The sequence below is a fragment of the Pundamilia nyererei genome, unplaced genomic scaffold (assembly GCF_000239375.1).
Source record: "Pundamilia nyererei isolate P.nyererei 1_Seehausen unplaced genomic scaffold, PunNye1.0 scaffold00609, whole genome shotgun sequence".
NCBI lineage: Eukaryota > Metazoa > Chordata > Actinopteri > Cichliformes > Cichlidae > Pundamilia > Pundamilia nyererei.
This window is the reverse complement of record NW_005188010.1, coordinates 6,320-19,135: the sequence shown is the minus strand read 5'-3', so window position 1 is coordinate 19,135 and position 12,816 is coordinate 6,320. Positions and strand designations below refer to the sequence as shown.

General features: G+C 38.4%; 1 protein-coding gene across 1 annotated transcript in view; it reads right to left on the bottom strand.

Moving 5' to 3' along the window:
• Positions 1-546: 546 nt before the first annotated feature.
• The window catches only part of LOC102201817 (zona pellucida like domain containing 1), a 13,023-nt gene continuing 753 nt past the window's right edge, over positions 547-12,816 (bottom strand). Inside the window, exons 3-10 of the mRNA XM_005754623.1 lie at positions 12,481-12,662; positions 11,863-11,935; positions 11,324-11,421; positions 4,680-4,760; positions 4,404-4,575; positions 2,971-3,073; positions 2,664-2,693; positions 547-726 (exon numbers count right to left, since the gene is read on the bottom strand). Of these exons, the coding sequence (XP_005754680.1) occupies positions 551-726; positions 2,664-2,693; positions 2,971-3,073; positions 4,404-4,575; positions 4,680-4,760; positions 11,324-11,421; positions 11,863-11,935; positions 12,481-12,662 (915 nt within the window). The 3' untranslated portion in view covers positions 547-550. The remainder of the gene's footprint in view (positions 727-2,663; positions 2,694-2,970; positions 3,074-4,403; positions 4,576-4,679; positions 4,761-11,323; positions 11,422-11,862; positions 11,936-12,480; positions 12,663-12,816) is intronic.

The window sequence follows — 12,816 nt, the reverse complement described above, 5'->3', positions numbered from 1 at the left end:
ATCAAGTTGCATTTTAACCACATATCAGGAAAAGTTATACATAAGGTAGCACATGTACAAAATATCCTTAACAATCAAGTTTATTGCTAACACAGTAACTAAAAATATTTAAATCAAGCGATGGAAATACATATTTAGGGGAAAAAAACCTCCTAATAAATGATTAAGTAAATCTATCTCTCTAATATCTATCATTTCTCTCAGGAAATGCTATGTTTATTATACACTATATAATGCACTGCAAGCCATATAATTGATCCCGTACCCTGCAATGAAAACTGTATAGCTGAGGTATTGCAGTAAGTTTTTAGTATCCCCACTAATGGGTTAAAGCTGCATGAAAAATATGCAGGCTGAGGCTTAGCTTTTTGTGCGATAGGAACACAAAACCCAGTTTTACTTAACTCCTGCACTAATACTCATTGTACAGACCTGGTAACAGGTATTTTTTTTCAACAGTTAAATTCTTTGATGCCCACATGCACAGACAGCGTGTGTTCTGCATTCTTGGTTAGCATTGAACTGATGAGAAATGTGTGAGTTCAGGTACTCAGTTGAAGGTTAGGTTTCGGACTCCTGACAGGGTGCCGACTGGAGCGCTCTTGCCTTTCAGAAGGGTGAGGGACATGATGAAGAAGCATAGGCACATGACACCCAGAATGATCATGCCTGAGATGAGTGCGATGGTCATTGTATTTGTGTGAAACACTGGAGCTTTAAGATGGGCTAAGCAGCACAAACACAAAGAAACATTCCAAAATGTAAAAATGTCTTTCACATTCTCAATGCTTTTTCTTAAGTTCATGCAAAATGCCAAATAGCAGTGAGTGTTAAAACACTAATACCTTTTTTGCCATTCCAATGAGAAATGACACAACTTTTAATGTCAGATTGAGACATCCCGGCTCAGTATTTGATTTTCAATAACAACTAAAGCAATATACTGGCTGAACAATAAAATGAATCCTGAGGAATATAGTATGCGCAGGCATTGCATAGCCATATAGACTGACTTCTAACAGACCAAAATTTTTGAATGTTCAAAATTTTTGAACATTGATGATCATTGCCGGCCGTAACTCACATAGTGTGTCATATATTGCTGCATATATTGCTATGTTCCTGTCTAGATTATTGTGGAATCATCCAGTTAAGGAAATCCCAAAGGTTGATTCTGTTCAGCTGGACATAGTATTTTCAGTTGGGGAAACATTTCATCACTCATCCAGACTTCTTCAGTCTCAGCTGGCTGCAGGTTTCACCAGCTCATAATGCATTTGTAGCATTGTAAAATGGTAAAAGATGTACCATACAATGCTGTGATTCCAAACATGCTGGAAATCTTCTAATGGTACTCATGGCCAGCGATCAAGGGTCATGACTACGGATGGGTATTGATAAGATTTTCACGATTCCGATTCCATTTTCGATTCTGTTTAACGATTTGATTCTTTATCGATTCTCTTATTGATTCTTTTTTAGAAAGGAGAACACTAAGGTCGAATAGCTTAGAACTTTGTTTTATAGCTTCTCTTTGAACGAGATAGAAATTTAGTTGTAACATGGCCTTACAAACCCAACAGTGAGATCTTAAGAGATCCAGCCTATGGCTCTTCCATGGGGTGTCACAGGGTCCCCAGGAAAAAAAATTGTAAATGTAAAATAATAAAATAAATATTCTTCTGTAGCAATAACAAAGTATAACATCAATTATTCTGTAGCAATTACACAAGAATATCCAGTAATGTTCCTGCCTACAATTAAACACATTCACTTACCATCTGCTGTGGCAAATGGGTGCAAGCCTTTTACCACAAACTTAGTCACTGCGCGGTGACATTCGTCTATCCTGGCCTGAAAGGAGACGCTACCGGTAGACTGCAGTGAGAACTGCCAGCGAGCACCAGCCAGACTCTGTCTGTCTCTCTCATCATCACCTAAATGCACAGTAATGGCAGGTTTTGTAATAAGGCAGATCGCACTAACATAATATGCACTGTTAGTTGCTTATTTACCTGCCGCATTAACGGGAAAGGACGTGCAAACGTTACCGCTGCTGCTGGGTTGGATTTCACGAGTCCGGAGCGGAATTAAAAACACGACATTCATTTAAGGTCATCGTGTGTTTTGTGAGCAAATGCTTTTGCATATTCGTAGTGTTTCCTCCCTTAAATGAAATGTCTACTTTGCAAGTATTGCAAGTTGCCCTGTTGTCATCCGTTCTCGTAAAGTATAATCAAACTTTTGAGCATTTGAGCCGCCATGTTTCCTGCCAGGTAAATGACGCTCCGCAACGTGGTGACGTCATTCGGGGCAACTGGAATTGATAAGGGAATCGTTTGCAAAATGGCAAACAATTCCAAGGAATTGAAACAGTGGGAACCGGTTCTCAACAAGAACCGGTTTTCGATACCCATCCCTAGTCATGACAATTTGCATGTTAATGATTATAAAATTGATATTACAGCCCATTGTTAGTTAGTAGTGCGTTAGTTAGTCCTTTTTATAAGGTAGGAAAATCTGCAGTCAGCTATGACTAAAGAAGTCACTTGGATGAGTGAAAATGTTTCTCCCAGTGAAAACACAAATATCTTATAACCTTTAAAAGTAGAACAACACACAAAAGCATCATACCACTTATTGAACAGAATGACAAGACTTACCCAGCTGAGAATTATTGGCTGGTATTTCATCTGTGAAAAACAAAGACATGGCATTTCAGCACACTGTAATCCATATGGTATATAGTTTCTTTCATTCGCGTGTAATTCGCGTACAATAGACAAGGATGCCTTGTCTAACGTACTGTTTTGAAAATCCTAGGTCACCCAGACAAGCTTGCAACTTTAGTCAACATTTAGGTGTCAAATCTTGGATTTTGACATACATTAGTGTCTTGTAATACATTGGATAATCAGTAAAAATTATTCAGCTGTGGAAATGTTAGGCGAGAGTGTTATTAAACTATACCACTCCGAGTTATGATAGGCCCAGCAGTCAGGATGGCGTTTCCAGATGCAGCATTTGATCCCTTTCCCTCAGAGACATCTCTCTTTTTCCTGCTGCCACAGATCTATGAAAATATTACACAGAAAGAATGAGTCCTCTCTCATGTGGTGTATGTTCTTATGATGAGGAATTCAGGACACAGACTACTAATATAACCCATCGATGTTGCCAAGATATGTGTCCAATTTGATATCGGAGGAATATCTAACCCCTTATTCTGCAATGAGGGAAATAATGATTTGATCCCCTTTGCTCAAATGAACAGTCTCTAATATTTTTGGTAGTTTTATTATTGTATAATGGGGAGACACAGAACTAATCAATCATTCAGTTACAACTACTGTTGATCTCAGCTTGTCATCTGTATAAAGTAGACCTGTTTTCTTCCACTCTAGTCGCTCCACAATGCTCCATGATGATTCATGGTGAAACATGAAATCTAGATGCTCAGGTGTCTTTCAAGACATAGTACTGTCTGAAAAATGAGGAATGTAGGCTAGTAACCTGTTATATCTTGTAACTGCTGTGCCCTCACCACTGTTCAATAACGGTACTGCTGTCTGTTAGACTCTATGGAAGGACCATTTGGAAATCTCAGTCTGTTTGGAAAGTCAGACAGTCACTTAGTCTGAAGAAATATGAATGTAATCTGGTCAACTAATTGCTTCTATGAGCAACTCTTTAGTGACAGTGGGAAGGAAAAACTCTCTTTTAATAGGAAGAAAGTTCCAGCAGAACCAGGCTCAGGGAGGGGCGGTCATCTGCTGCGATTGGTTGCGGTGAGAAGAGGTGGACATTCATCTAACACTGTATACTGAAGCATCAGATTAGCTCCAGCAAATTTATTACAATGAACTTTGCTTTGTAACGAATCCTTTATCACATACAGATGCTTTACGAAATGCCCATTGTGATTACAAGGAATGTTTCTATGAGCACCTAACTATACTTGAAGAACTGAATTTATGAATGCTGAAGTGAAGCTGATGTTTATATTCAAGAAATAAACTATTTCTATAATTAATATTAAATTAGATGCAATGATGCAGTATATGCTTTGTAGGAAAACATAATGGAACTAGTATTTATTAATTCAAATAAACGTATACTTACCCTTTGAATGTAGAGTGAATATAAAAAACTATGAGAGGTATAAACTGTAATGGAAAAGAATGTACAGTAGAAGTATTTCCCAATTGTTTTTAAGAATTTGTAAATGAGCTTACGTATTTTAACCTAAGTAGTAATAATAATAATAATAATAATAATAATAATAATAATAATGTCAATGGAGTTTTCCATTTTGAAATGAAGGTGACTCTAACAAGATTATTGTGTTATATTTTATCTCAAGATTTTTTTTTATGTGTGAGTGTGTCAGTATCCAATCTCACTGGCATCAGCATTGCACAATCATCTGCTCGGCACAGCTTGGTGACACAGTGTAGGAAGACAGTGGACATCTTCTGGTTCTTGTGCTTTACAAAGCGGAATACTTCAAAGGCAAAACGACCCATCTGGCTCTTCCCATTCTCAAACACTGTGGTCTGGGGGTCTTTTTCACAACTAGTTCAGAAAAGCAACATTAGAGAAGACTATTAAAACATTGTCAAGGATAGTCGGAGTCAGAGTTTTACACAATCATGGGCCTGTTATTGTACTGGAGTTACCTAAAGAAAAGATCGTAACGCAGGTCATCATTAGGATTTCCAGAAGGTGTGGTGTAACAGTAGTCCATTAGAATGTTCCATCTAATTTGCACAAAAATGTGATTAAAAGCAGAACAAAGGAACAGAACATGGTACAACCTGTTTTAGGATAACTCTGTTTCAGTATGCAGCCTTATGTGGAAATGGTGCCTCCAGAGCAAAGTTGTGAAAAAAAAACATTTTTGGATAATAATGGATACTAAAACCCATTATTGAATTGGATGCTTATTTATAACAGTAGCAATACCAATAGTGCCTTCTTTACCTCCTCTAGGTGTGACACAACTTCATAGAGCAACATTGCAGATGGGCATTCCAACAACACAGCACTAAAATACTAAACAGTTATGGTAACTGTTAACTTGGCCAGTGGATACATTAATGTTCTCAGTTTAACTTAAGTTATTATTCAGATAGCAACTAATGTTATTGGTCCTACCCATCAGTAACGTTAATAGACAGTGCTGATTTTGCAGTCTAACAAAAAAGAAGTGTCTAAAAAGTGCTACGTTCTTCTTAAAGCCTCAGACTGAAACTGGCTAAACCCACCTGCGAACTAGATCAATATCCCAGAAGGGTCATTTAATTCATGATAAAGTCCATTTAAAAATTGTTTATGTATTTTTTAGTATTGTATAAAAACAAACAATCAAGCAAAAAAAAAAAAAGAAACTCCCTCTCACCCCTGGTGCATACTTGCCAAACTTGAGACCTCAGAAAGTGGTATACATATACATTTATATACAAAAAACTGGTACTTTACAGTGTTAATTTATCGGATAAAAGAGCTCTCTCGGTGGTGTGAAACTCTGCCGTCTACTCCTTGCTATCTAAAATAAACCAGACGCTGGCATAAATTCTCAACCATCTCACACTTCTGTTTATTACGTTTTCTGTTTGACGTTTATTCAGCTGTCTAAAAACCCCGGAGGAACCCTCCTGAGGGATTAATCTAATCTAATCTAATCTAATCTAATCTAATCTAATCTAATCTAATCTAATCTGATCTAATCTAATAATTTAAATCTCAGCCGAACTGATTCAATTTTGTTGTCCGGGTGGAGAAATTCAGGAGAATGGTTGCTCGGGAGATTTTCGGAAGGGTCACTGAAATTCGGGATTCTCCCGGAAAAAATCGGGATGTGGGTGGATTGTATTTATTACAAAGTTTTAGTACAAAAGCTCTTCAGGTCTCTGCACACTGGTAGGACAGAAAGAAGAAGAAGAACAACAACAACAATCAAATATGCCCTTTTATTCCTTTGCTCTGAGCTGATTCAGCTAATTGCAGCGCAAGTTAAATAATTTCTTGTGCAGGAGGAAGAAAATTGTGGTTTGGTCTATAGCTAAATTGTGGACACTATTTATTTACTGATTGCAATGGTACAAAAGCACATGGTGAAATGCAAACTGTGTCCAGGAGAAAAATATGATTCAGTATAAATAAACCCTTGTTTACAAGCACAAAAGTAGGACATTTCTGTAGTTGGTCACCTGGTTTGCATACATCAAAGGAGGGATTGTGGCCTATTCCTCTATGCAGAAACTTGCACATGTCCTTAGGTTACTTGGTTGCCTCTTGGCAACTCAAAGCTTCAACTTCCTCAGCTGCTTCCTTTTTTCCCTTCCTTTGTTGTCATGATTCTGTGTTTTTAGTCATTGTCATGCTGGAAGACTCATCCATGGTAAATTGTAAATGGCCTGTATTTATATAGCGCTTTACTAGTCCCTGAGGTCCCCAACGCGCTTTACATATCCAGTCATCCACCCATTCACACACTGGTGATGGCAAGCTACACTGTAGCCACAGCCACCCTGGGGCACACTGACAGAGGCGAGGCTGCCGGACACTGGGCCCTCTGACCACCACCAGTAGGCAACAGGTGAAGTGTCTTGCCCAAGGACACAACGACCGAGACTGTCCAAGCCGGGGCTCGAACCAGCAACCTTCCGATTACAAGGCAAACTCCCAACTCTTGAGCCACGATCGCCCCGTGATCCATGATTCATTTTTAGTGTTCTGGTTGAGGGAAGGACGCTCTCATCCAAAATTTTACAGCCTATTGGCTTGTTAATGTAGTGAAGTCATCCATTAGCATAAAAACAGCTCCACAGCATGACTACCAGATGATCCGACGCGATGTCTATGCCTGTCCTGTAGCTTGACTGTACCTTCTTTTGGTGATATTTAGTATTTTGCTTCCTCCAAACACGGTGTGACAAGTTGATGCCAAAGAGCTTGAGTTTGGTTTCATCCTACCACAGCACTTTGTCCTAAGTCTTCTCTGAAACATTTAGATGTTCAAGGCTGTCTTGAGCAGGGTGAGCAGGTGTAGGCAATGCCAGACCTGTCCAATATAGTGCAGTGTGTTACCAATTATGTTTTTGGTGACTGTGGTTCCAGCTGCCTTCACATCATTAACAAGTTCATAGTTTTGGGCTAATGTCCCATCTTTCTCATGATCCTCCTCACCCCATGAGACAACAACTTGTATGGAGCTCCAGATAGAGGGTGATTGATTCCATATCTAATTAACTGCACCAGCTGTTGTCACCTTCTTATCTAACTTCTTGCTGATGGTCATTTGAGCCACATGCAGATCTACAGTCTTGCTCATGACAAACTCTGACAGCTCTTTGGTCTTCTCCATGGTAGTGGAAGAAGTTGGAATTAAAGATTTTTTATTCTGTGGGCAAGTGTGCTTTATAAACATAATAAGCTGACTATCTGTAATTGATTGGTGGTCTGTATCTGTTTCTGAAACTGATTAATTGATTGTAATCTAATCTCTGGGAGCCAGAATTTTATCTAGATTGTAGGGATTCAAATGCATACTTAACTCAATTATATGAAAATCCATTTATAATTTTATGTAATGTGGGGATTTTTTTCTGGATTTTTGGTTAAAATTGTGTCTCGCTTCATTGAACTTAAACTATAAACAGTGTTGGGAAGGTTACTTTTATCATGTATTCCACTACAGATTACAGAATACATGCCCCAAAATGTATTTTGTAATGTATTCTGTTATGTTACTCAATGAAAGTAATGTATTCTGAATACTTTGGAGTACTTAATATATTATCATGCTTTTTACAACTACATGAATGTACTATTGCTTTGTGATTTAATAACTATTACTGAAGGTTACTCACCATAACAGTACCAACTAGATTTTTAAATCTTAATATAAAATGAGTAACAGTAGGATGGACATTAGATAAGGCTGCACTTTTTGCACCAATCTCATATAGGAAACTATTCTGTGTGTATCTCCAAAAGTTGGTTCTCTTAATCTGGACGTAGCTTTTAAAGTGGGAGAAACGTTTTGTCACTCATCCAAGTGACTTCTTCAGTCTCAGATGACTGCAGGTTTCCCCAATCTTATAAACCAGGGATAGGCAACCTTTCTGATGATGAGTGCCATCTAAAATTTCCTCAGAAGTCAATGTGCCATTTGATTGCATTAGCAATAAATTTAATAACGCTCTATATTAACAGTTACACACTACAAAAAAAAAAACTTTATAGAATTATATTTGTTCACAGATGTTTGCAGCTATCAGCGAATAGTTATCAGCTATTTTGAAACAAAAAAGAAACTTTTTATCCATAACAAGAACTTCATAACAGCAAATGAACTGTACAACAGAAAGTGCAAATGCTATTTGTGGTCTCCTCACAACAATGATAAGAAAAATAAACTGGGCCAATATGGCATGTTTGTTAATACAGGGATACACATGTTAATGTGATCTCTGGTCTCCCACTCAGAGACACAGGTCTCCGAGTGTCCAGCATTCAGACAACTACCTGAGGACACTCTTCGTGTAGAGAAAATCTGCTCACACAGATATGTAGAACCAATTACTGTCAAGGCCTCTGCAATGTTCTGAAGACAGTTAACCTTGTCAGGTAGTGATGTCCAGCAGGTGAAAATGCAAGCTCCATGAACACGCACAGCTGTGGATTCCAGCTGCGTTCGTAGTTCTGCAAACTTTTCTGCAAAGAATAAACTCCACCTAAACTTGGTTTATATCTGACCCAGATAGACTGCAGTTCATAACTTCTTAGTGTCAGTCCAAGTGTCAGTTCACCTGACACTTGGACACAGCGGCCGCCTCGGGTCTCTCCTTCTCCTGCCTCCCCTTTCCACCTGCTGGCCTCTGTGAAAGCTCCGCCATAGCCACCACCAAACAACTGACTTATTTTTACACATCGGCCTCCATCTGGCCAATCCACCACCTTTCATTGTTTATACCGTTACAAAAAAGAAAAAAACCTTCGGCCCATAGAAACTGATGTTTCTATGTTACACACAACGCGCTCTGTTTAGACCCAGACCAAACAGTATTGTTTGACTGATGGCCCTGGTCTTTAAGTTTGACGTCACTAGCCTTGTCTGGGCTCAACTCCAGTGTGGGTCCATAAATCAAACAATCACTGTGGCATCACCGAGAGTTGAAAAACTGTCTTAAGTCTTTCATCTGTAATAAAATGATCAGTGTTCTGCTCTACCAGGTGTAACAACTCATTTTAACATCCAGGCATCCATGAAAACGGAATTTATGACATTTAACGGAGTTAGAAATTAGCAGGAAGTTAGCTCACTAGCTTCCTTCTAAATATTAATAATGCCAGTAATATAGCATGTCCTGACTGAGGGATTTTGGAAACAAATTCAAACGTACAGCTCCGACATAAATGAAGACAGAAAACTAAACAGCATTGACGTTTGTAGGGTTACTTAAGTTTGGCTAGCTGGTATATAACGATGTGCTACGTGACCGCTAGCGACACGGCTATATGAGCATAATATAAACACGCTTTTTTCAACTCAATAAAAGTTAACGTGAGGATTCTTGGTGGTCAGGAACAAATGTAATCGCATGGCAGGATGCTGTAAACAGACCAAACTTCAGCCAGGAGAACAACTGAGATAATCCATCCACAATACCAGGTTAGTCATTCATATACTGCTGTATGGGCTGGGCTGTACTTACATCGTAAGGTTTTAAAAACTGAGCTTTAAAAAGATTAGTGTTAATAAAAGCCGAGAGAGGCTGACAGTGATCACTGATTGATCACCCAGTTTTGTTTTAAGTTATAAAGTTATTTTGTTATTTTCATATGGCTTAATAATTATCCTTATTGCTGTTTAAGAGAGGAGTGGTGCTTCAAAGGATAGTTGCAGATTTCTGTCAGAATCTGCAGATTATACAGTACAAATAAAATGTTCACGTTTGTCCAGCGTTGTCTTCTCAACAGTTTCACTAACATCTACACTGGATGGCCAGGAAGCGTTCACGTCTTCTGGGGTGCTTCACCGGCGCTGATAATTGCCGTCTGTCTTGTGTCAGCAACGTAAAAGACGGATTTAATGCAACATGACCATTCAAACAGCAGTCGCTTTCTCAAACATCAGTTGTGTATCGGATTCAGTACCACATACGAAAGTGACCCAGGTTGGATTTGAAAATATCGGATTTGTGCTGTTCACGCTGTCATACCATGGGTTGCATAGGGTCAGAAAAGTCGGATTTGATGCGATTTCACCTGCAGTGTGAACGTAGCCTTAGTTACTCTGCTCTGGGGGACCCCATCCTTGGGGTGGACCAATTTTTGGCGCAGCGTGTTTTGCGGTTTAAAAGCCACAGAGACACAGTGTTTAGAAAATGCGTCTCAAGTATTTCAATACTCCTGACATGTACGGGATAACTACAGGCTTTCGCTTAGTCAGCAGTTGTCATTCTCTCCTTGATCGGCTGGACCTTTCTTTAGGCGCCTTCCCAGCTTTGACAAATGTCCAGCTGGGATAACCACATTTCCTCAGGGCCTTCTTGATGTGATGTTCTTCTGCTTCCCTGGCCACTGTGTCTGCGGGGATGGTGTTGGCTCTATGTTGTTTATGCTCCAGTGGACGATGAGAGTCAAACCTTAAATACTGATCCGTATGCATAGGTTTACTCCTCAACACTGACTATAAACGAACATGAAAATTAGAAATTACATTTACATCTATGTTAGAAATAACATAAATGTAGCCTTTTATTTTATGCTGAGAGACCATTTTCTTAGCTGTTTATACAGTTAAGGGTCACAGGGTGCTGGAGCCTATCCTAGCTTTCAGAGCCCAAAACAGAATTATCAGTTAACCCAACATGCGTGTGTGTGTGTGCGGGGGGGGGGTGTCATGTATCTCATCTGAAGACAGAAGCTAAGCACAGGTGGGCCTGATTAGTACTTTGATATGAGAACACTTAAGAATACTAGGTAATGTAAGCTGGACGTCTGTTGCTCAGGAGGTAGAGAAGGTCATCTACCAATCAGAAGGCAGAACACTGAACCCCAAGTTGCTCTACAGTACAGTCATTGAAGTGTGAACATTAGACGGTGAATGAGGCATGTTGTATAAGGAGGTTTGAGCGCTAAACTAGAAAAATACTATATAAGAATCAGTTCATTTACAATGAATAATGTCAATGTATTATTTTAACATATTTAGTTCCTTTATGCACAGATGAAAGTCATCATGTATCATAGTTTAATGAGTCATCGTGTGGGTGGCATATTTAGGCTGAAAGGCTACATTGTGACTGAATACCTTCTATCCAGATTAGTGGCTTTTACAGCTGCAAATATGCGTGTCTTCAGGGTCAGTCCTGCCATTGGGATGGACAACTGCTGAATATATGATGAGTCCTGTATAAAAAGCAAATTGTCATTTAAGCATAGATGTGATATTACATGGCTCTTCGCGTCCACCCAACTGACAGTGATTTATTTGCTTTTTAGACATTTATTTTCTAAATAATTCGATGTAGCCCTAGTGTTTAATTCAAGTGGATTTAGGGTAAGAGTAAGAGTAAATTTAGTATACGTTTGTATAATTACAGTATTAGCAATAATTTGCTTTTTACATCAACTGTATAACAAGAATTTCTGGGAATCTGGCATCATTCTTCTTTTGTACATGGACAATTGATGCATACATCTGTAAGAGGTAGAGATCAACTTTACATAGATGCAGAGTTTCTTTATGTTCACTTTATGCATACAAGTATGGCTTTATCTTTGGTGCAACAGACTAAGATCACCTGTACAACACAAATGAACATTTATAACTCACTGTTGTGAACTTACATTATAAAGCAGGAGATTCAATGTGCTAATGAAAGTGCCATTGCTTTCCTTCACTGAGATTGCAGCTGATGACCTACAGTCAAGATAAAGGAAAAAAGAAGTAAGTACCTAAAACATTATGAAAGTTAACAGTAATTATGGTAGTATCAGTATTTTAAAATTGCATTTTTATATTAAAATTTACATAACATTGAGGAATCCTTGTCTTTAAAACCATGCCTATACGTCACTCTTTCAGGTTAACATATACACTTTCCTGACCAAACATTTCCAATATCTCCTTTTAGAAGTTAATATATGTAATCTGAATTGGACTTTTTGTGGGGTCGAGGACCTAAAATCTGAAAATATGTAACAAACTGTGTTTGGGTTGTATTTCATGAAAACAACAACAACAAAAAAAATTCTGTTGTATTGTGTGGAACTTAATAACTTTATATTATAAATTTTCATTATTATTATTAGTATTGCTTTTATTAATATTGTTTTTTTTATTGTTATTATTAACTTATTATTAAACTGCTTCTTTTTTTGTCTGCCAATTGATATAATGATTGAAACTTACATGTATATAGGATCACGGTATCAAACAAGCTTAAAGGTATGAGTGAGACTTACGAGGCCAGCTGTGTATTGTTGACTAGGTATTCCAATGGGTAGCTGCAGCTAAACTTATACAGCAGACCTGGCAGGTAGCTGATGATGGTTGGAGGGTCTGGTGTATCAATATACCCTGATATGTTTCCAATCTGCACCAGGGACAGGTTCCCATAAGCATTGGGTCCTTGAGCAGTTAACACCTGTAAGCAACACCAGTGTGAGTAAAATTCCTGCTCCAGCTCTTTTATTAAGATAAGAAGGGTTGGACATTGTGCAGGATAAAAAGAAAAGTTCTCAAGATCAAGAAAAGCTTGATTGAAGTACACCTCTCTCTCTCTCTCTCTCTCTCTCTCT